This window comes from Manacus candei, unplaced genomic scaffold, assembly GCF_025592945.1.
Source record: "Manacus candei isolate 608988 ecotype Guabito, Panama unplaced genomic scaffold, ASM2559294v1 h1tg000063l, whole genome shotgun sequence".
NCBI lineage: Eukaryota > Metazoa > Chordata > Aves > Passeriformes > Pipridae > Manacus > Manacus candei.
In genome coordinates this window covers 890,594-914,096 of record NW_026138111.1, presented here as the reverse complement: position 1 = coordinate 914,096, position 23,503 = coordinate 890,594, and the positions used below count along the sequence as shown (strand labels likewise).

Genomic DNA, 23,503 nt, shown 5'->3' with positions numbered 1-23,503 from the left:
GTTTGGGGAGATTACATTGCATTTTAGCGAGCTAAACCAGGAAAGGTGTTCATGGCTTATTTGTGTGCAGGTTAGCAGCCTGCTGCTCTCTGTGAGTAATGTGTGCTGGGCAATGTACTGAGTTGGAAGAGACAGTACAAATATGGAAGAAGTTCTGCTTGTGCCATAACTGTCCTCAGTATTTTACAGTCACACAAGACCTGACTCTGGTCTCTGCAGGCAGTGGGGCTTTGTGATGCTGATCCAGTGGCTGCTGCTCCTCTGGTGCCTCCACTGTCACAGTCATGTTGTTAATTCTGTGGCTTTGCTGAAATGGTTTCTGGTTTTCCAGAATTAGAATGTGAATTTGACCACAGCTCAGAATTTTTTTTTAATTTATTTGTAAACAAGAGAAAAGAGGAATATTTGATTATGTTGAACAGCTTTCCCCTTCCTAGATGGGGAAGTGTGGGCTGCAGCCAATGTCAGTAGCAGAGTACTGTACAGACATGAGGAAGGAATGGCAATAAGGGAGATTAGTGGCTTAGAAAATAAGATTAAAGCAAACATAATTGGAATAAAAAGCTAAGAGGTGGAAAACTGTTAAACTTGATGCAACAGCTAGAGAAAAATCTGTATATATAAATAACTGTTGTTATTGATGTTAACTATTGCCTCCGGCACAGTAAAAACAAACCAGCTGACCCTTGGCTGTAGGGGTGGATATGAACTTCTGTCCTTGTGTTCATAGTACCAGAAGTTGAACAGACTTGCATTGATGAAGCATGGCTCACACCAAACTTAAAAAATCCTAACGCTACAAAGAAAGGAACCCCTCTATCCATATCTTCTATTCGTGTAGATCATCAAAACCTGTCTTTGCTGTATTCCATTTTTCAATTCTGCAATATATGATGGAAGGAAGCAGATGAGTAGGTTTATGCACTTCCAGTTTTAGCTGGAGGGAAAGTTTTTTTAAAAATCTGAAGTGTGCCTTAGAATTGTATCCAAAGTGGTTACTTACCTTTCTCTACAAGGTGGAAAAGTCTATAGTCTACTTTTGCTGCTTTTTCCTATTTTTACTGAATACTTAAAATAAGATCTGTTTAGTCTTGCTAACCCTTTAGCATTTGTAACTTAGAGGATTGAGATGGGATCTAAACATTTAAGTATGTAATTAATAATCATGAAATCATAATCAATAAACCATGAAAGAAGTATTACTTTGTAAAGACTACTTGTGTGCTGAGGTGATGGGTTTGTTACCTGAACACCGTAAATTAGCTGAATTTTAATAATTGTGGTGTTTGGGACTATGGAATAATACGAATGGTATTGCCTTGCACTTCCTGGAAAGGATCTCAAAATGTTTTAAACATGTTGGGGTGTTTTGTTTTGTGGTGGTGTTGAAATTGGAATCTGCTACACATGGTACAATAGGTGTATTAATAACTGGGGAAGAAGATGAGTAGATGAATCTACAGATCAGTTATGTTGGTGCTGAGTATACTGTATTTGACCAACCAATAGTGTCAGCATGGTAGATGAGGGTGTGGTGTAAAAGTGTAAGGCTTGTGTAAAAGTGTCATGTGGTGTAAGGCTTACAGGAAATGTGGAAAAGTTGGAGTTTGGTCAGAGGGCTCCCGTTGTTGCCTTTGTTGTGGTTCAAGAACCACTTGTTCATTAAAATTATCAAAAAAATTACCTTGAAAAGAGATGGAGCAGCAAGCACAGTGTCTTGCAGTGCATATATTCACATGGGAAATAAAACCTGGAGTTATTTCTGTATTGAGGGCAGTTTTCTTGAGATTCCTGTGGATTTGCAGCAAGAGAGCAAAAGGGTAAAACTGTCTGAGACTTGTTCGAGCAAACAGCACATGGGTGAAAGACAAACAGTCCCTTAAAAATAACTTGGTTATAAAACAATGAACAGCTAAAGTGATCATAACTGCAGTTGTGGTAGTTGGGACACAGCAGTAACATGTTTTTTATGCATTTCAGGCAGTGCAATACCATCTGCTGTACACAGTGCAATAGGTATATTATTAACTGGGGAGGAAGATAAATAGATAAATTTTAGGATCACATGATACATTTAGTTTGTTCAGAGTATCAGAATGGTGTAATGTGTCATGTGCACCTAGTCTAATATTTTATTTTGAGTGGTGGATACTGAGAGAATGTCAGAAATGAAACAGAACCATCCTTCCAGTCCTTCTCAGTGGCAGATTCTGAGTAGAAACTCAGACTGTACATGGTAGCAGTGGGTTGATGAGCACAGGGCACCAGAATCCATCCCTGGTCAGGAGATCAGCAGGTACTGCTACTTGGCACATGTCAGCAGGCTTTGGCCTGCTTGCAAATGTTTTACTTTTTTAGCTCTGTATAATTTCCTATAATTCAACTTCCTCATTTTCTTTTTTTTTTTTTTTTTTTTTTAAGTTCCTATTTCTAAAGGAAAAAGTTGTGGTGAATTTTTTTTTTAGCCTTTTCCTGTCTGGCAAGGATAACAGATGTAAGTGTGCAGAAACTACATGTAGTTCTTCAGGACATTTAGCCAGCTCAAATTGGCTTCAAGGTGTTTTTCTTACTGGGGATGGAGTGAAAGATTCTCTGGCAAATTGATCTGACATGTTTAAAAAGAGAAATCTGTACTTTTTACCCCTTTGAAATACTTAATTTCAGCTTCATAGCTTTCCCAGTCTCCTCCTCAAGAACCATCAGGTTTCTTGTATGTGCTGCCATACAGTGATTGTTTCCTTGATAGTATAGGTCTTAAATAATCCTGGGTGCATTAAAATATATTATAAAAACTCAGCTTGCTTTTCCTCACCTTCCTCTTGTTTGTCTGTCTGCTTTCATAAACATGATGCTGCCTCCCCTTTGGCATTCCCTTGCCCATCAGCCCAACATAATTTGTGGGGGTGGCATTAGTTTACAAGTATGTGGTCCTGCAGTCAAGTTTGATTCCTTTTGTATCAGTATTCTCCTTTTAGACTCAAATTTAGACACCCTTGAAGGAGTCAGACAGTCAGACAGTAGATGATCACTTCAGGTTTCTTCCAACTGAAATATTCTATTCAAAACTTATAGTTTACCTTAATATCTAGATGTAATGCAGAAGAATAGAAGACCTACCCATTTCTTCTGACAACAGGCACTTAATGTGCCTGAACTTTGACTTCTGCTCTGCCCTTCATTTAGGGTGTGGTGTTTCATGCCTGTCACGGAGGATTTCACACTGTGCTGCAATAATTTACTTTATTGCTTCCGAGTCTAAGCTTCCTTAAGCCTGATTTAAATTTTAGTAGAGGCAGAGACCATTCTTGTGTCTTCTTTTTTTTCCCTTTTCGTCCAAAAATGCTGGTTTGTGTTTTGGGGTATTTCAAGAAATAGGAAACAGAGATACCTTTATCTTTCAGTCTTTTTATCACCCATGTTCACCATTCTGTTGAACAATCTGCTGTTCTTTTAATCAGTAATGTTGCATGAAAGAATTCTTAGTGTTTTGCCTCTTAACCTTATTGGCTAAACTTTGTGTCTAGGACTATATTTGTTTGTTGTCTCTTACCCACAAATGTTACTGTTACTGTCCTGTTTCTCTTGTGGCCCAGGGATGCTTCATAAAAATTTCCTCCTGTACAGTTGTCCAGATAGCCAAGGACTACCAGCTGCCCAGTTTCCGTTGGGAATCCAAGGTTTTCCTCTGCCCAAGAGGACACTGACATCTAGTGGGCGGGTTCCACTGACACAGGGCAAGTGAACTACTGCTTAATGGCTATCTTTCTTCTGGACTTTTACCTAAATTTTGTTTTCGTTTAGAACCTCAGGGTTCTTTCAAAGAAAAAAAAACATGAAGCAGCCCAGTCAGTTTTGTCTAACTTCTGGAGTTTAAGGAGTAATGTTTCTGCAGTCAAAGTAGTTGTGTTTTGTTGCTGAGTTTGGGGGGTTTTTGCTCATTCATGTTACCTGCATATGAACCTCAGATGTTTGTAATAAAATTATTTAAGTTATTTCATTCCCCAGTTGCCCTCCCAGCCTGTGAAGAAGGTAAGAAGGTAAGTTGCCTGTGTAGCACAGCAAGAAGCAGATCATAGAGTGGTTTGGATTGGAAGGGACCTTAAAGATCGTCTAGTTCCAGCCCCTCTGCCATGGGCAGGGACATCATCTTGTTCAAAACCCCACCCAATCTTGTGGCCTTGGAACTCTTCGAAGGATGGGGCATCCACAGTGTCTTTGGGCAAACTGTTCCCATGTCTCACAGTAAAATGTTTCGTCCTAACATATAAGTTAACCTGCCCTCTTTTCACTTTGAAGCCATTACCACATGGCCTGTGGCTACATGCCCCTGTAGAAAGTCCCTCTCCATCTCTCTTATTGGCTGCTCCAAGGTCTCCTTGGAGCCTTCTCTTCTCTAGGCTGAACTACCACAACTCTCAGCAGGTGTTCCAGCTTCTCACCTCTGAGACAGACGGTGCCTCTAAGTTGAATTCAGTTCTGTGCCTGTTCTCTCAATGAAACTTGATACCTAATAACCACCTAATAGCTGCTTTGCAGCTTGTCCAGGACATCTGTTAGTTTAACTGGGAACCAAGTATCAGAAGAAGTTTTGTTAAAACCACAGTTTTTCCAGGAATGTTCCTAGACAGGGAACAATGCTTAGAAATCAAACTTCCTGAAAATATTAATCAAAATGTTAGTATTTCTTTAAAGACAAAAATAGACATTTCAGTTCTTTAGTAATAAAATCCACATTTTGTTATCAGAGAAAATAAACACCGCCTAAAGCTTGACAGCAGGAGATGCCATGCTTAAGTATTGCTGCAGATTATTGTTTGATCTCTCGAGTGTTTAAATTATTCTGCACTAGTGTTCATTAAACAATAATGTACTGGGTTTGGATTTGTTGGCCATCTGGTAACTTTGTAAAGGAGGTTAAAATGAGGCAGTTTCAAGGAACTTAAATTCAGGCTTAACACCAAATCAAGCCTTTCAGACCCCTTTAATATGGTGCGAGATAGAACATATTGACTGACAGGGCTTAGGATGAGAGCATTAGACTTAAATGTTCAGGGACTGTTTTAAAAAGGAAAATATTGCTTCCTTGTCCAGAATAAATATCGATTTTTTTTTTCCTTAAAGATACTAATGTTTGCTAGCATTCTTTGTTTACATTGAAAGTATTGCCAAATAAAACCTAAACCACTTACATAAAAAAGAATTCATGTTTTATATGAAGTACCAGAAAACAAAATGTAAAAGCTACTAACACTTCTTGTGTGCTAAGGGACACTTAAGCAATACAAGCAATAGATAAAGTAGAATATGAATGTTTCTGTCTTAAGAGGAAAATTTCAGTAATTTCAGGTTGAATCAGTCTTACTAATTTCAGACCACAAAGAAAATTGAGAACATTCAATCCATCAAAAAAGAAAAATCACAACTTTAAGTGACCTGTTATTAAGAAGAAAAAAAATAGTTTATGTCCTGTCATCTGTTGGGAATGTATATTGTCTCATCTCTAGAAGTTTCCCAGAATGCTGGACTTATTACTGAGTACAGGTTATTGGTAACTATTCTGTCTTTATTTTCTTGGTGACTACTAGAAACACTTATGAGTTGCCACTTATTATTTGTAATAATATGCATTTATGTTTTCTTCATTGTCAGGTTCTAGTGTATAACTTTATTTGGCATTCATTGAGGTTTATTCTTATTTCCTTTACCCTGAAAGTCCATCTGCTTGATGAGTGTTATATTCTCATCTTCATCTCTTACTGTTTTCCAGTTTCTCATCAAATGTCTGTTAGTGTGCACTGCTTTACTGGAGAGGTCATGAAGGAAAATGCCTGCTTGGCCTGGGAAGTTTTTTTGAGAAACTCTGCTTGTGAAATCCCTTCAGTCAGATGATTTTATTTAAAAACAATTTTTTCCTTGTAAAAACAAACTAAAGAGACCAGTCTCGCCTGAATTCTTGTAGAAATTCACATACTCTTCTTTTGAATTGGCACCATATCAAATACTTACTTGAAGCTCAGATTGGAACAGCTTCCTTTTCCAAGAAAGGAAGTGGAGTCACATATTCCACATAGATGAGAATTATAGATAAGAATCTTGAGGTGGGATCTGAAGGTGTTCCGGTGTGTTTCTGAAATACCTGGAAGTAAATCTGTCATCCAGAACCCGGAGGTGTTGAATAAAGTTGTTTGTATATCAGATAAAAACCTGTGCAATTGTTTACCAAACAAACCATCAACTTTAACATTCTGGATTGTAAATATTCAGCTTTTTAAAGCCATGGCAGCTGAGGGTTATTTTAAATATATCAGCAGCTTGATTGACAAGGCACTTGCCTGAACCAGATTCATTTTACCAGTTGACTTGAGTGCTTTCTATTTGTTGAAATTTGGCACTGCAGAAGGACGGTATTTCGCACATTAGCTGTGTTACAAATGTAACCTGCAGGGTACTTAAAAACCTTTAGATGATTGAGTATATACTTCATAGGAGGTAAATGTTTCTCTGCTCTTCAAGATAGAAGAACTGCAGAAATAGATACATTATAAATATCATAAAGGCATCCTACAAATATTTGGAAAAGAATTTAAAATTTGAACTGCAGTTTTGGTGTACAAAATAAATTTATATAAAGGCTTTATTTTAGAAGTATTAGGGATATAGGTTCTCAACACTGGCTTTAAGAAGATGTACACTAAACATTTGTTACTTGATCCTTTAGTGTGGTACAAGCTTTTGTGAGTCTTCAGAATTAAAAATTTCCTCAGGATTGTTCATGATTTTAAAAATGTTAAACTTCAAACTGTTTGATTAAAGCAGTATTTTCATTTCTTTTTTGGTAACTTCACTGTAGTATTCTTGTCCTTGGGTGTTCTAGTGAAATCATGATACAGGGCTGCAGAAGAGATAACTTTCTTTTGCGGGCCTGAGAATACCTGGGATTAAGGTTACCATGGAACTCGAAGTGTTAATAGTATGTCAAACAATATATTTGAAATGGTTTTATTGGAGAAACCTCACAACCTTTTCCTTTTCTTGAAGTGACTTGTTGAACAAAATATGAGGAAAGTAAGAAACATTTTCTTTGAGTGGTAATACTGTAATACCTTGAGTGGTAATATTATATTAATACTATAATATATAGTCTTCATGGTGATACTAAATCTGTAACACTGTGTATATGCCTGTGTTATTTTGTAGAACAGAAGTGCATACAATATAGAATATATGGAGAAGGTTTAGGGGCCTTTTTTAATTCAGTAGAAGCAAATTAAATAGTAGAGTTTGTATCGTTCTAGCGTTTGAACATTTAGCAGTGCTACTTCCAACTCTTGAACGTTCAGCCATTAATGCAAGAACTTTAATGGAGGGAAATAATCTAAAGTCATGTGTGTGAATAACTGGTTGTCTAGATTTATGGTTTCTGTACTAGCTGTTGCTGCTTTGGTTTCCTCTCAGTAGTTGCTTTACAACTTTTTCTTCCAGAATTATGAGAATTTTGTTTACCATTGGATTCCCTGTTCTATCTCTTTTTGAAACCATAATTGTGCTTAAAAGGTGTGTGCTTTTTAATTGTTGGGGACACATTTGTTAGGCAAAAATTGACAGATATTGCAAATGTAAACAATTAGTACACAAAATTCCTTTGTATCTTCACAAATATTGTGCTGGTTATTAGCTAGGGTTATTACAGTTGAAATCTTAGTACAAGTTTCTATCTTTATTGAGGCTACTTCTTTCTGGCTCTTAAAATGCTATTGAACTCTGTCATAAATGGCCTCTTTATAACTAGCACATTCCTTGGCTTCCAGACACAGCCTCAAAGAAGGGGTGAAAATAGTTGTAATCGTGTTTTCTCCAGATAGTAGAAATGTATTTTCTATTTGCTACTTTCTCTTTACAGTCTTATATATTCCCTGTGTATGTGTTGCTGCATGGAAGTACTGATCCAGCACTTGTCAAAAATGTTGGGGTTTGTATTTGTTAGATAGTGGGGTTTTTGGAGGGGGAATAGTCATTAAAACCTTGTGGGTGTTTTACTTGCCAGTCATGAACTAACATAACTGTATTAGCAGTATCCTAATCTTGCCTATTGAATAGTGGGGGTTCTAAACTATGAAAATCACTAAAGGTGTTTCTGTGCAAGGTTCAAGCTTGCTTCTGAAAAACAAGTTAGGCTTCTGGGGAAAGATAAAATTGGAATATTTTTATTGGAATTGCATATTAGACACTAAACTCATGTCATTGCATAGCAATTCAACTGTATACCCAGGAATGTCACACAGCTGAAAGGAACAGCACCTTTGAGCTCTAGACGTGTTTCAGTGAGGTAATTTGGACCCCAAACCAGATCTCATTTGCAGTATTTCTTGACTGCACAAACAGCTATGCTTTTTACCCAGAGCAGTTGTTAGGCTCCAGCTTTTCAGCTTAAAGTCATTCTCAGTGAAAGTTACAGGGCAGGATTTGTGTTTTAGTTAAATTGGCAAGACATGGCTGTTAAAAGCCTTTTTGGAAGGCAGGACATAATGGCTATAGCAGATTCTTTTTGGGGGGGCGGGGTATGTAAGTGCAGATTTATTAAAAGGCTTTAATAAGGTTTTAATAAGGCTCTAAGATTATTCTCCTGTGTCTTTATTTATGGCAGCTTTGTTAGTGGGGGACTAGCAGGTAGGAAATTCTAGTTTACTTCTGTTGGAGTGAAAGCTCAGTGTTTCCTGTTTCAGTTGTGGTGCATTTTTTTTCCACCTCTTATGAATTGCTTCGAAAACAAACACTGACTTCAAGGAAATGTGTTCCAAGGCGTGGGAAAAGAGGAAGGGTTTTGCATCTTGTGAAGGAAGAAGGGGGAGAATTTGGGTTGGTTCCCCTCTCTTTTCTCTAGTGCTGAGCAGAAACAAAAGTGAAATACATTCTCCATGGATCTTAATGCTTCATTCCACATACTGTGAAGTCACAAGCAAGGGAATGGTAAAGACTGTGGGGAGTAATAGATGATGGAATATTTCAGGGAGAATTGATATGCTTAAAACCCCTAAATATTCTTCAAGGACAGAGGCTTACCTCATGCCTGTTTAGATCCTCATGCTGTTTATTTGTATGAATTGTACCTCACGTGGATTTGCTATGCAGCTTTTCCTGTGAATGCTTGCCACAGGGCACTTTTCACTGTTTCAGACTGTTATATCAATTGAGACACAAACACTGAAGCTCAAGAGCCACAAAGTTACAACCAACAGTGACTCATCCAGCCCCTCTTGTGTGGCCGTGAAAAAGTATGGCTTGTGTTCCTTTTAACTGTCTGATTAACATGCAATAAAACCTCTTGCCTTTGGGGTGTTCTTTGTGGAAAAAGTCTCAACTTGCATTTAGATAATTTCTTCTAGGCTTCCATGTGCCACTCCTGGGGATGCTGTTACTTTGGTGTCTGTTCCTGTTGCATCAGAGCTGTTGGGTTTTGACTACCCTGAGAAACTTTAAATCTGGTGTGTGGCAGGGAGGTAGGACCAGTGTCTCATTCATCTCTATTTGGGGCGAAGGACATGCTCTGTAAAAGTCTTCACTCGAATGTTGCACTGAGAATGTCAGCATCACATTCAGAATGTCAAAATTTGATTGACTTTGGAGATAGACTGTCTAGGTAGAGCGAACTGTAGTGTGGTCATCTCTCCTAGATAAGTCAGAGTCGCTCTTGAGAAGAAGTTTACCTGGACCTATAACCACTTTTTTGTTTTAAAATAAACAAAAACCACTACCCCCTTCCAGCATCAGACTGGAAAGTTAATCCCACCTGTGTCATACTTGATCCTGGTTTTGGATACTTTATAGACAGACACTCTGGATTCAGGGTGTTCGTACACACTCCCAACTGACCTGTTATTGTGGTGTTGCTGAATTGCCCCACACATTTGGAGGTTGTCATGGTCTAGGGTGAGGTACACAATTTTGTTGGGCTTACACTGAAAGTTTCTGCATTGATTGCACATATAGATGACATTTTGGAGAATAGATACAATACATACCCTTTCCTGTTATCCCTCATGTCTACTTAAACCCTATGCTATAGGAAGCTGCTGAAGGTGGAAGGATTATGCGTCTTTGTACCCTTGTTATGTGATGGTACAGTAATTTCCTGCAGCAAAGAAAGTATTAATGTAATGAAGACTGGACTGAGTTTGACAATTTTTTTTGCAAGTTATTTGTCACTGTCATATGCCAAGATGTTAAATTTTTGACTCTGACCGAAGTGTGGATTCAGCCTAAATGTGTCATAAATACACGTCCATCAGTTTCTTGAACAAATCCTCAAGAGTGGTGGATTGGTGGCAGTAAAGTTGTACAAGAACTACTGGTACACCAGATACCTATAGTGTTGTGACAAAAAGGTCTGGAAGTGGGGAAAACTGTCTTTTTCTTCCTTATTTCAAGATAGTTTTTGCTCAGTAGACTGACATTTGTAATTATTTTGCAATTTTTAAGTGTTTAAAATTTTTTAGATATTAATAATTCTTTTTTCACAAAAGAAACAATCATAATTCTTTTGTCCTTAAATGAATGGTGTTGTTACCTTGAGAAATTGCAGAAAATTATATGGAGGTCAACTCAAGTCTTTAGTCACCATCTTGACTTTTAAATTCAATTGCTTGTGAAAAATGAATCAGTGAGAAGTTGGTATAGAAGCCCTTAAATAGAAAGATGGCATATTTTATAGGCTACAAAATTAACAATTTTTTCTTACTACATTTAGTAGCTGTTTTCTTCAGTACCAAGCTGCTGGATTTTTTTCAGATGTGTTGGTTGATTCCATTGAAATTTTCATCAACTAGTGTAAAAACTTTCTCAAGAACTATTTGCTGTGGTATATTGTAGTATATGTGCTTTAGCAACATCTTCCCTTTTAATCACATAGCAAAATAAGACAAATAAGAGCTGCATATGTTCAAAAAAAGTCTTAAAGGAAAAATTGAGATTAAATGTGATGTTTTTAATACACTTGTGCTGTCAGCATGCATGAAACCTAGTATGGAAGGAGTAAGAGGAAAATATCCAGTAACTTGGAAATCATGATTTTAAGCAAGGAGGTTCCCTGGTGATGAGTTTTGTTACTATAAGTGCTTTTGGGTTTATATGATGCGGTCAGAAAATCATCTTGTTGCAAGAAATCTAATGCGTATTTCTGTTTTGAATCATCAACAATTGTTCTGGAATTGCTTTAACACTCTTAAGAAGCTTGTTATTTGTAGTGTGTGCTAATGTTGACCTTTCCTGGTGTTGCATCAAGATGCTTCCCAGCCTTCAACCCAGAGCAGTCAATTTTCTAATCACGTGCTTTCATACTAATGGAAACTTCTGTGTTCTTCACTCATAGTTTTATAACTGTTTCTGCTTTGTTGTCCTGCACGTTTTCACTTGTACTGTGTTCACAGTAACCACTGCAATAAAATGAGTGTGCTGAGGAAATGGTACAGTTCAGAGAAGGAAAGTTATAATCCCAATTCTTAATGAGCATGTTGCAGAACTTTCTAAAATATCTTAGAACATAATTTAGTAACCTACTAACTAGAACTTGATTGTGCTTTAGTAATTTAATGTTCTGCTTTGTTTGCTTATTTCCTTGCTCGTCACCAAACCACAGATTGACTTAGTCTTCTCCAACCTTGTGAAACTAGCCCATAACTGGCAGTAGGTATGTGGTTTAACTATTATGCTGAACATAAATTAATTGCAACTATAATTGATAGTACTACTAGGTTAGACTTGGAGTAACATGCAGATAGTATAAAAACAGTTTTAGAAATGAGGGAGAGGAAAGGAGACTTTTCAAGCAATCAGCCCACATTTTGATAATGTCTTTGATAAGTGAACTTTAATTATTAGCAGTCTGGGAGATGTGTCTGAAATCTAACACTTTTCTTTCAGAAAATATAGGTTTGAAAAGATGGAAAATTACTCTGACAATACCTAATTCTTGAGAGTAAGCTGCTGTTTGGGGATTTTTACCTGTTTCTAGTTTTAATGTGATACTGTAGAAAGTAGGATATACTCCCTAAATGGCTGCTTGCAGTACTGTCATTTTGTCTTGATGTACATCCTCTGCATGAGGATGTACTGGCTTTGTCTTCATTGACTGAAGCTTTTTTACTGGCTAGAAATCTCCAATTAATGCAATAACATGAATTCCCCTCTTTCCTGAGAAAATATCAAAGTTAAGATGTTGTAGAACTGTAGAATCATAGAATGTCCTGAGTTGGAAGGGCCTGCAAGGATCATCAAAGCCCAACTCCTGTATAGAATACACTATGCCATCTAATACTGAAATGATGCTGTTCTCGGTTCTCTGGCTAATTTTGGAAGGATTCTTCTTTTATGTGGTTCACACAAGTTTCCTGGAACATAGTGGGGGTTTTGTATCCATCATTGTCCTGCTATGAAACACAGAAGACAGAGCTCCCAAGGAACTGTAGTTATCAGGCTCGTCTACTAGTCACTTCAGCCTTGGAGCACCTGAAGCTTGAGAGTTAGTAGGTGTTGCCAGAAGAAAATGCTGAGGCAATGGAAACTCCTCTATCAGTGCAGCCTGAAATCTCCTTTCAGGGCTTTGTTTCAGAGAAATAGGTTAAGTAGAGACTGCTAGCCTGGTTTTTTTTGCAACCAAATCCATCTGTGAATGTTGATATACAGTGAAGCTTTTACAGAACCGGATCATTCTCATTTCATTGTTTATGCTGGCCTAGCACTTGGGAAGGCTTTTTCCTGCCATCACGAGGGCTAGGAATTGTTACAAACAGTTGCTGTTTGAAAGCTGACAGGAATCAATGGGGAAATATTGACATGGGTCACAAGTGGATGCTGGTTTTCAAGTAATTTTATCTGTAGTATCATATGTATGTGCTAAGTATGATAACTATTTTAGTTACCAGCTTGGACTCTTTGGACACTTTTTTGCTTGTAGGTCTTTCCTGTTTTCATGCTGTGTTTATTTGCAACAACAGATGCAGAGCATTTAATATACCAACATAAACTGCAAAGTGTGATACCTGAAATCATACTAAACTCTCCATTATTTGTGCTACTTAGCAGGGGAATAAGTTAACCAGTGGTATCCCAGTTGGAGGTTGATTCAGCCCAACTGAATCCCACACAGCTCTTCTGGCAGAGTGACTAAAGGAAATCCAGCTCACTGTGGTCATTTATTCCTCGCTGTTGCAACCCAGAGCTGCAGAGGCACTCCTGAACAGTCCATTCTCCAGCTGGTTTATTACCATCAGCTACTCTCCGTGTTTCCCAGAGCCCTCAGTGATAAGAAAGTGGTGTAGCAAATCTCCAGTTGGATTTGCAGGGACTTGAAGCTAAAATACTTGTGGAACCGAAGCAGTTTTAGGAAGTCACAGCCCCATTTGAGCAGTGCTGTTTCTAAGTCTGCATTGAACTGTCTGCTGCCAAAGGCTTCTCTGACTTTTCTGTGTTCATAGGTATGGAATCAGAGACCTTTGTAAGTTGACCATAGATAATCAGAAGATAGTAAGTAATTTGGACATTTCTGTGGTAACTTGGTTCACATTGCTCCATACAGGTACATTTTTCTCACTATAGAAGTACTAGGGGATTTATTCTGCCCTAGTAGTGTTTATCTAAATTATTTAAATGAGACCACAGTTGAACATAATTCTTGTGGTTTTTATTCCCCTCTTGTTAGTAAGAAAAATGAAATGCCTACCTTATGATAGAAATAGCTATCTTATTTCATGAAATGAGTGCATTAATACAACATTTTTTAAGTGTGTCCTACTATTTTCTTTTATGCTTTGATTTTTAAGGTAACTTTTGTGAAAGATTTTCTTGAATTTTTTTGTTTCTTTGAGTATTTCTTAATGCCCTTAGGCAAATTTTGCAAAACAAAATATGTTCCCATGTGATTGGTGCATTCTCAGAAGATCACTGCCAGAACTGTCCCTGAAGAGTATGGCAAATGAACTGTGGGTGTCCTGGAGTATTGTAGGAGTGGCATTTGACACTAATATTTACTGCCCCTCAGTATGGTCAGAAAGGAGATTCAAAAGAACATTTACTATCTGATGTTTTGCCAATTAGAAATGTCAGACAAGGCTTAGGAGTCAGACTGAGGACTTGAGATAAGCGAAACTCTAGTGAAATATTTGTTGCGTTTTCCTTGAAGAGAAGCCTGGAAAGGAGTCACAAGAACTTTAGTATCTTAAATAAGGTTTATGCTTTTGAAGTGAGTTCTTCAAATCTCAGTAGGCTATATAAATGCTTTCTTTAATTCACAAACAGCACTTCTATGGTATTAGGCAATGTACCTTTACAGGCTTTCTGAAGTGTTAAATAGATAAATAAATTGACAATTAAAGTCAGAGATCTGTATTTCCTGAACTGATTGGACAGAGTTCTTATTAATATGGTAGGATTCCACAAGTTGGGTTTGAAAAGCTGGTTTGTCTTTTTTTTAAAAAAATACTGAAGTAGATTTGTAGTAGAGACTATAAAACCACTGTGGAAGTTGGAAGCATGCTTCTGAAACTTAAGTTGTTTCAAAGACTCATCTCCCCACTGTCACATGTGGTAAGTGTTTGTCACCACCCCACAAACCACTTCTGTCACGCAATGAATAAGCAGAATTAAAATCGAGCTATTCTAATGAGGATGGAACCAAAGGCCTTGTGAATGTAGTTCTTTAAGTGCATGTCTATGGTTCATCATACTTAACTTTTTGACCATTTTGTTCCTTAAAGAATATACCAGTGAAGTTTTTTGTGGTACCAGAATAGCAATTCCAATGAATAGACGTGTCACGGAAGCGCCCAGTATTATCTGCAGAGGCACCAGGCGGGACCTCTGTCCCTGCTGTTGGTGTCTGAGTATCTTCTTGGAAGCATTTTGGCACTTTACTGACTTAACCCAAATGAGTGCTGCTTTGTACTGTAGACAGTTGTTTATTAAAAATTAGCGTGAAACTGGACTGTGACGGATCTTGCTGGCTGTATTGCCATCAGCTTACAACAGTCTGAACAAAATTCTTTCCTCTTCTGCCCTGTCATTACCCCCTTTCTGCTATTGAGTACATTCTCCTCCTTCTGGTCACTCTGGGCTGTAACCTAGGAAGCACTGAATCTTGTGCATCCCCCAGCAGGCTGTGAGCACACTGCAATAGCTTTCTACAGGAATTTTCTGTTGTGTGTAGGGCGGAATCCTCTGCTGAGTCTGGCACGTTTCCGTTCCTGTGATAGTTTGTTCAAAGTTCAATTTTAAAACTTCTTCCTTTACTCCTTAGTCAATTCTTCTTCCAAAGCACAAAGTAGATATTATTCTATGTAGGGGGTACTACTATAAACTGTGAAGAGTGCTCCTTATTCTTTTTGATTGCTCTCAGGACTGTACTTACATATCTTCTATTACCCATGTCACAAAACAGCTGGCAAACATGCATTAAAAACGTGGGTCCTGAAGTATTTTAGGAACAGATGTGTGTTAAAATCAATCTGTATTTCATTTTGAGACTTTGCCTTGGAGCTGTACTATGCTAATCCTCCTTTCTGGTCTGTTTAGCAGGTTGTAGAGTAGGGGAGGGTAGATCATGCAGGGGAGAAGGCAGTGCTGAACTCTCATAGCATCTCTTTCTGGAAAATGAGAGTCAATACTAGTCACTCAAGCCTTTTTGGCTTACAGCAGGTTCAAGTTGTACCTGTGAAAGTATTTTTTTGCATGCCTTTAAAATGGGCTAAAGCAAAAAGGATCATCTTACTCATGTGCTTTTTGATACATAACCTGACTTCCTCAAGCTTGTTCTTTCTCATGCAAAATAACTTTTGCTTCTAGTCGTGGTTTGTTGAGGTAGTTTTTCTTTAAACTTCTTTCTTACTTTTTTCTAAGCAGAGTCATGACATTTGTCCCATAAAAATAAGTAAGATGGAGAAAAAAAACTCTCTAAAACTCACAACCACGTTGAGATGTGGAACAATACACAAAATCATATCCGTGACTGTGTGTGGAAAGTATCATTGTTGCTCTTTGCTTCCCCCCCCCTTAATTGGAGGCTTATAGCGTATCTCAGCCTCACAGTTCACAGCAGATATAGCTGAATTAGGTGTATTAATTTCGCTATTTATAGACTCCTGGTTGCTTTCAGTCTAAGCACAAGTGGTATTTTTCATTTTGACACAGGAAAGGTCAGCGTTACATTGGACAGTGTCTTCTGTGTGCAGTGGTGTTCTTCATGCCGAGTTACAAACCAGGTTTCTCTGCCCATTGTGTTCACAGGTTATGATGTGAATTTGTTTTTAGTGTTGCAAAGACGAGTGTAGTTTGCATGGAGCCTTCCAGTAACTGTTTACGTGCCTTGTTAAGAATTGCATCTTCCTGTTCCTCACTGTACCAACGTTTTCAGATAATATATTTAGCACTTTGGTCACTGTGTGGTCAGAGACCTACTGCCCTGTCTCCAGATATTTACTGGTTTTACTTCACTGACTAATATTGCAAGTTTTTTAATGCTAATTCTGTTACTCTTTTTAGTGTTCAGGGATATAATCTGAGAAAAAATTTGAAAACTGTTACTAATTTATGTACCTTTTTTTTAATCTTAATTTACCTTGCCAATTGTCTTGGCCTTGTAAATACCACTTTTCTGGTTTATTAGACACGTATTTTTCAACTAAATTAGTGCCAAGTTTTATCCACATTTGCATAGATAATTTGATTTTTTTTTTACTATATCCAGATAAATTTCATGAAAATGTTTTTCTGTATGCAAGAGAAATGCTAAATTTTATGTTGTTTTTTCTTTTTCTCTTTTGCTTGATGGATTATTGGGGGACTTGAGTTGCCAAATTGTTTTTTTTTAAATTGAAGTGTGCTGTGAGTGTCCCAAGTGTTTTAATAGTTTTAGAACAATTCAAGATGAAAACTGGCTTTCCAAGCAGATGATCTTATTTACAATGCCCTTCTGCCTGTATGGTTTTGCATAGTCAGTGACAAACAAGATTTACATTTTTAACTAGCAAAAAACTTCCCCCTTCCCCAAAAGAATACAAGTCATGGATGTTTTGAGTCTTCAAGATGATAACAATGCCTTGAATATAGAGGGAGGGAATCATGAACAACCTTTATTTTTCTACTTGTGCAGAATACCATTCACTGGAGATGCTAAACTTGTTTGAAGCTGTGTTCAGTCTTCCTCTTGATAGTCTTACACACCACCACCAGGTCATTGTCAATAGAATGGCTGGTTTTGCAACCACTAGAGTTAAGTTTCTGAGTTCTTTAGTGTACCTTTTTAAATCTGGATGTCTGCACAATCTGAAGTAACAAGCACTGCTGACTATTCTTGTATTTTTTATTTTCCAAAGAGAACTTAGTCTTCTCTTCCTCCTCAGTTTTCAGGTTGCACAGGCCTAATTTGTTTGGGATGATAAAAGCTGTATTGCTCTTGTTATTTCCCAGGTTTCTGAAAGGCAGGGGCTGGTCTTTATTATTGGAGGTTTTGACTCTCTCAAATTTCTAGGATTTGAAATAGATGGAGGGGAGAAAAAAATTATATACTGTTGTGAGTACAGCAGACCTCCTGTCACTCATCTTAATTGCAAGTAACTTGTACCTGAGAGACAGGTGTAGTGACTTTTCCGAAGTTCCATGTCTCATGATGTATAGAGCTAGTTTCAGCTTGGTTATAAACTGCTGATGTGCTAAAAGTACTGGATAATTAGATTTTTAAACTTCATCACAGTGAATATTGTAAAAGAAGAGAAGAGGGTTTTTTTTCTGAGTGACCTTCTTCATCAATGAAACTAATACCTTGTGATGTTTGTTGAGACTTTAACATGAATCTTTTATTTCAGAGGTTAAGAAGATTATCAACAAAATACAGAACAGAGAAGATCTACCCAACAGCCACTGGAGAAAAAGAAGAAAATGTTAAAAAGAATAGATACAAGGATATATTGCCATGTAAGTCTGATTTACATGTTAATAGAAGACAAAGGAAAGTGCTTGTTATTCTTCATGTATTTTGAATTTTACTATTTAGTTACCACTGAAAGGCAAAATTGGAGATAATTTACTGAAAGATAACCTTCTTAAAATTTGTATTTTTAACTCGGAAGACAAAGTGAATGAACATTCTTATATTTTGAGAGAGAGGTATCACCTGAAGATAAAAGTGCTGGTTCTGAAGCCATATCAAGCCAGCACTTTCATTTCAGCTCAGAATAGTTGAGAACTTTGCAAGGTGCTTAAATGTATTTTTTCCTTAGAAGCACGTTATTCATGGTACAAAACAAACAAGTGGCAGCATAAACTCCAGATGAAATTTTACAGAGCCTTAAAGCTCTGTAAGTTTGAAGTAAAATAGATCTTTTTTCGGTTGGTCGTATCCTACAAATGGTGTTGAAGAACTTTCAATGCTGGATTAACTTTCGTTTCTATTTTGCTAGAGCCTAAATAAAATTCTGTTAATGTGTGGACATAGAAAAGTCGTAGAAAGGAGTCAGAACAGAATTTAAATTTTAAGACCACCAATGTGTGGATATAAGATTGTCTGTTGCAAGCTCACTTTGTGTAGCTCATGAGGCCGTGCATTTCCGAAGTTCTTACCATGCCCTTTGATATGAACAGCTGACAGTGAGATTAAAGGCTTCTGTGCTTCCCAGGTCAGCAACAGGTATATTTTGCTCTGCTCAGCTTTCTCTGTATTGTTAGGAGGTTTACAACTAGTTTGCAGTAGAAAATGGTTTTAAGCATCATTAGCTTTCACTTTCAAAATGTGTTCTAATAATAAACTCCAGTGAATTATTGTGTTTAAGGTTGTTGTATACCTGTGTGCTGGGTTTTTCTAGTGCTGAAATTTTTACTGTTTATTAGTGCTTGGAGCAACAATTCAAGCAGTAAACTTTAGCCTGAAGCCAAGGCCCTAGATTGTTTAGCAAATTGGGCATGGTGCTTGCTGCTGCATTGAGAAGGAAATATGGATGTGTTTAGATTTTGCTGGGGGATGGACATATAACATAGATCACATCTTGAAGAGTAGTGTGTCACTGAGCTGAACTGCAGCAAAATAATTAAATATCATTGATGTTTTTGTCTTTGTTTCGGGTTTTTTTTAGTTGGGAGGAAGTGTTTAATAGATGGAGTGAAAAGAGAGAGGAAGTGGTTATTGTCATCTTCTTAGCAGTGGTTATACTCTTTCTTCTGTCCTGGCATTTTGGTAGATCATGAACAAAACAGCAAAATCATGGTAGCACCCAGGCTGTTGGGGAGACAGTAACACTACAGCAGTGAATGGCTGCAACTAGAGCAGCAGATCTGCATATCTTTCATCTGCATGAAAATAAAACCTGAGTCATTGGGATCACAGCTCACAGTGGGGAAATGAATGAACCTCAAAGCTGACATAGAGGAAAATTGAAGGCATATTTTCAGTTCTCACTCATACAGTGAGAATGTCTTCAAACATCCAAGGTTTTCAGCAATAAATTGATGGGAGACCAGCTTGACAGAAATGAGAAGAACCAGGAGAAAGGTGATGATACTTTGCCTATCTCTCGTAAATCCAGGAAAGAATGTACATTTGTAACTTAATCGGAGATTAGGGCTATGTTTGTCAGAAATTGCTACTGTTACCAGAGAGATCGGTTCTAACTCAACACTGGCTTCAGAGTAAAAGATGCATGTTTCTGTTACAGTTTACTAAGCCATCTTAAATGATAGTTAAATGAAACATGGTGTTCACTGGTCACCTGAAGAACCAATTAGTCATCGGGAACTGAACCTTTAAGTTACATAACAGTATCCAAGCACTTAATCTTCTGAAGCTGAAACCTGCAATTATTTTTTCTTGGAGAATTCTGTTCCAGACCTAAAACTCTGTAGCAACTGAGCTGTGGCACATAAAGAGAGGCTGGAAATGTTGACATTTGAAAACTGCTGTAGAGTTCTGGATCTACTGGACTTGGAAGATAGGATCCCTCAGTAGCCTGCTACTTTAATTAGTCTGTTCTGCCACTTAAAAGCAGCTTTTAGTATAAAGCTTGTGACAGTACTGCATGCTTAGAGAGTGTTCTTGCTTTAACCTTCTATGTATCAGAGAGTAATACAGTTAATGGGTTTTAGATTTCTCTAGGCCTTTATGTGAGTGTGTTGTCTTTAGAATCTGTGATCTAAAAGTCTTGTGCTTTTTTAGGAAGCCTTTCATTGTAACGCAGATATTTTTTTGCATGTTATGAGAAGCCTGGCAGAAAAATTTTACCATCTTGCAAGCTTTTTGAAAGACCTTTTTGTATAGAAGTTACTCTTAGCATGTAGTTCTTGTAGGCATGATTCATTGTTTTATTATCAGTGGTGTTTTGACAAAACAAACCCCCCAACTTAACCATATTTGCTCTTTTGAAATATATTTGTTCGTTGTTTCTTTTTCTTGAATTTAGGTCTAATCAAATGCTTAGCAGCTGTTCTGTGGTTGAGGAGTTGACCCTGGGAGCAGCAAGTAGCCTAAATTGCTTGAGCAGATGCTGTTTCTGCAGATACTTCTATTCCCCCATTTGAAGATAATTTTTTTCTTATCTGGATTTATGACTAAAGGAGCCTCTATTGTAGAGATAGAGTGAATGATTTTTGTGTCATAGCTAGGAAGTATTGTTGTCAACAAGAGCTGGAAGGACTGGTGAACCTGCCAACCACCTACCCCTTTTTAGTAACAATCAAGTATTAAAGATGCAGGGGGTTTTTTTCAATGCCAAAAAGAATACCAAAATGTTTAGTTTATTCTGTCAACAAGTAATAAGGCTATTTTTAAGACTGCTGGGGATTTTGGTCTCCAAAGAGCTGCTGTTTTTATAAGCAGCTTTCTCTGAGTCAGTCAATAATGTTTGAGGCAGAAACTTGACATGTCAAAACCCCTTAAATGAAGGAATCTGCTGCTTTCTAGTTCAGAAGTGCCCCAGCAAAGTGCCCAACCCAGTGTTTGGGGGATAGAGGTCAGTCTGCCTGAGCAATAAACCCCAGTCAAGTTTCATGTTGTAATACCTGACAAAGTACTCCTTGGCAGAGACTTTAAGACCTGCCAGCTGCATTAACTCTGCACTGGCATTTTATTCTTTCTGCTTTCCATAAGTGTGCCTTTAATTCTGACCGTCATGATCTGTGTTAATGTTGTGTAGCAACAATTAACTACAATTTTCATGGCTTCTCATTAATTGATTTTTGACTCTTTGTAATGATGCATTCTTAGAATTCCAGGAGATGGTACACTGTGAACTTGAGCATCAGAAGCATCACATAGCAGTAGGAGCTGCTCTGCTTATCTCTACCAGAGTTGATTTATTCATAAATTAAATTAACTGACTTGCTTATGTGACTAACCTTTGGGAAATGTTCTTTAATGTACTGTATATATATTGTATTTACTGTTACATACTCATTTACCTGTGTTGTAATTCTTGTTTAAAAAAACCATTATTTTCCTTTTAGTTGATCATAGCCGAGTTAAACTGACCTTAAAAACTCCCCCACAAGATTCAGACTACATCAATGCAAACTTCATTAAGGTATGTATTACTAATTTAACAGTTCTTGAATTCTTTTTTGGCTTTTATTTTTTGTCAGTACAGTTTTAATATTAGAGTATAAAATGAGAATTTAAAGCTGTGAGGGAAGATATTCTTTTATTATGACTTGAATAAATTTGCAAACATGATGCCATTTCTAACACAATTTTTAAAGCTTTGATATAACTCTTAAGTGAAAATATAAAATACTTTATTTTAAAGTGGCAGGCAAGCAAATTGGAAATTTATACCATAGGAAAATTGAGATGCAGTTGTTGTGTTCAGATGCAGTTGTTAGTGATAAAAATACCCCATTTTAACACTGTTTTTAGGGACTATAAATGAGGTGTTTGACAAAATGTGTATATTAATACACACTTCTTGCTGTTCATGGCAAAAGTGTGCCAGTGGAATTATGACTAACATTCTAAAAGAGAAGCCAGAATTTGACTAAAAGCCAGTTTTGTTTTCGAAGTATTAATGTCTTGAGCTGTCTCTGTACTTTATTCTGATGTTTTTACCCAGCATTTATTATTCAGAAACAGGTATTCCTGTAATTCTCCCTGCTTGAATATTTAGCTTGAAAGGCTGAATATTAATTTCTTCAAGATTTATATAAAACAAATTTCAAAACTTTGTATTTTTTAAATGTATTAGTGGGAGCAGGGAACTTAAGTTTGTTCAACAGGATGCTTTTTAGCAGAAAGATTTTCAAATTTTCATTACTGAATGTTTGAAGAAAAAAAAAGAGGACTTATAGGGAATCTTCAGAATCTGAACAGAACATACAGAAACTTGTTTTCTGTGACAGACTTTGGCAGTGCTGTAGCTGTTGTAATCTTGGGCCCCCTTGAGATGACCAGCAAAATTCCCACTAATGTAATTGGGACTCATGTTTGATATTCACCCTTCCTGTTGTATATCAAAAAAAGGATATTCTAATTTTACATTATTATAACAGAAAACCTCTTTCATTCAGTGCAGATAAATTTTCTTTATAAACATTAATGGTTCCTTTGTGCAATCCCAGGGAGTCCATGGGCCAAAAGCATATGTTGCTACGCAGGGACCCTTAGCCAACACAGTTATAGACTTCTGGAGGATGATATGGGAATACAATGTTGCTGTAAGTACCTACTGAAAAACTGGGTGTTACCTTATAACATAGCAGTTGTCTATTTTTTGCCCAAGTTGACTTTCATTACCAAAAAATATTGACAGTGATCTTGTTCATTTACTTCCCAAATCTTGGGTTTTGTATTTTAAATAGCATTCTATATGTAATTAATATTATTTATTCAATTTAACGATGTAAATTCAAAGTAATAATTTTATTGAATGAATGTTAAATTCTTCGTGTTTATGAATAGGTTCTTGCTTGGTTACATCTGTCCCATGGGGGACCTTACAACTCTGACTTTATGTGGACTGACAAAATCAAATACAGAAGCAGCATGTGAAGCAAAAAAACCCCACTTACTTTTCTATTTATGCTAGTTTGGGATTACTTACTGATTTGTATATTCTACAACTATTTATTTACAAACAGCTATTTTCAGGAATACTGTTAAAATTGCATATGTTCAACAAATTATTTCTGAAAATATTTTTTTGTTTTATCAAGCACATAAATCATGGCTTACTGTAACAAATAGCTTACCTGTTGGTGCATTTTTATTGTGCTATTCACAGTAATGTATCAAAAATAGCTTCACTTAAGAATTTTTTATTCTTGGTCCTTTTTTGGGTGCTTTTTTGGGGGGTTTGCTCCTATTTTTTGCCATCTGTGTCACTTTAAGCAAATATAGCTATGTTTCTTCCAGTTGGCAAATGATTCTATATTTTTATGATTAAGTTTAGAGTTTACATTCAGGCTGAATAAATAAAATTTGTACAGGATTACAGTGAATTTGAATTAAGTAGCCTTAATATGTTGTATTAGTGATGTAGAT

General features: G+C 36.9%; 1 protein-coding gene across 2 annotated transcripts in view; it reads left to right on the top strand.

The window, feature by feature from the left end:
* Nucleotides 1–23,503, top strand: part of PTPN12 (protein tyrosine phosphatase non-receptor type 12) — a 70,013-nt gene that overhangs the window by 13,891 nt on the left and 32,619 nt on the right. For both annotated transcript variants that reach the window (XM_051805051.1, XM_051805050.1), the window contains exons 2-4: nt 17,850–17,958; nt 21,475–21,551; nt 22,582–22,677. In XM_051805051.1, coding sequence (XP_051661011.1) covers nt 17,850–17,958; nt 21,475–21,551; nt 22,582–22,677 — 282 coding nt within the window. The remainder of the gene's footprint in view (nt 1–17,849; nt 17,959–21,474; nt 21,552–22,581; nt 22,678–23,503) is intronic.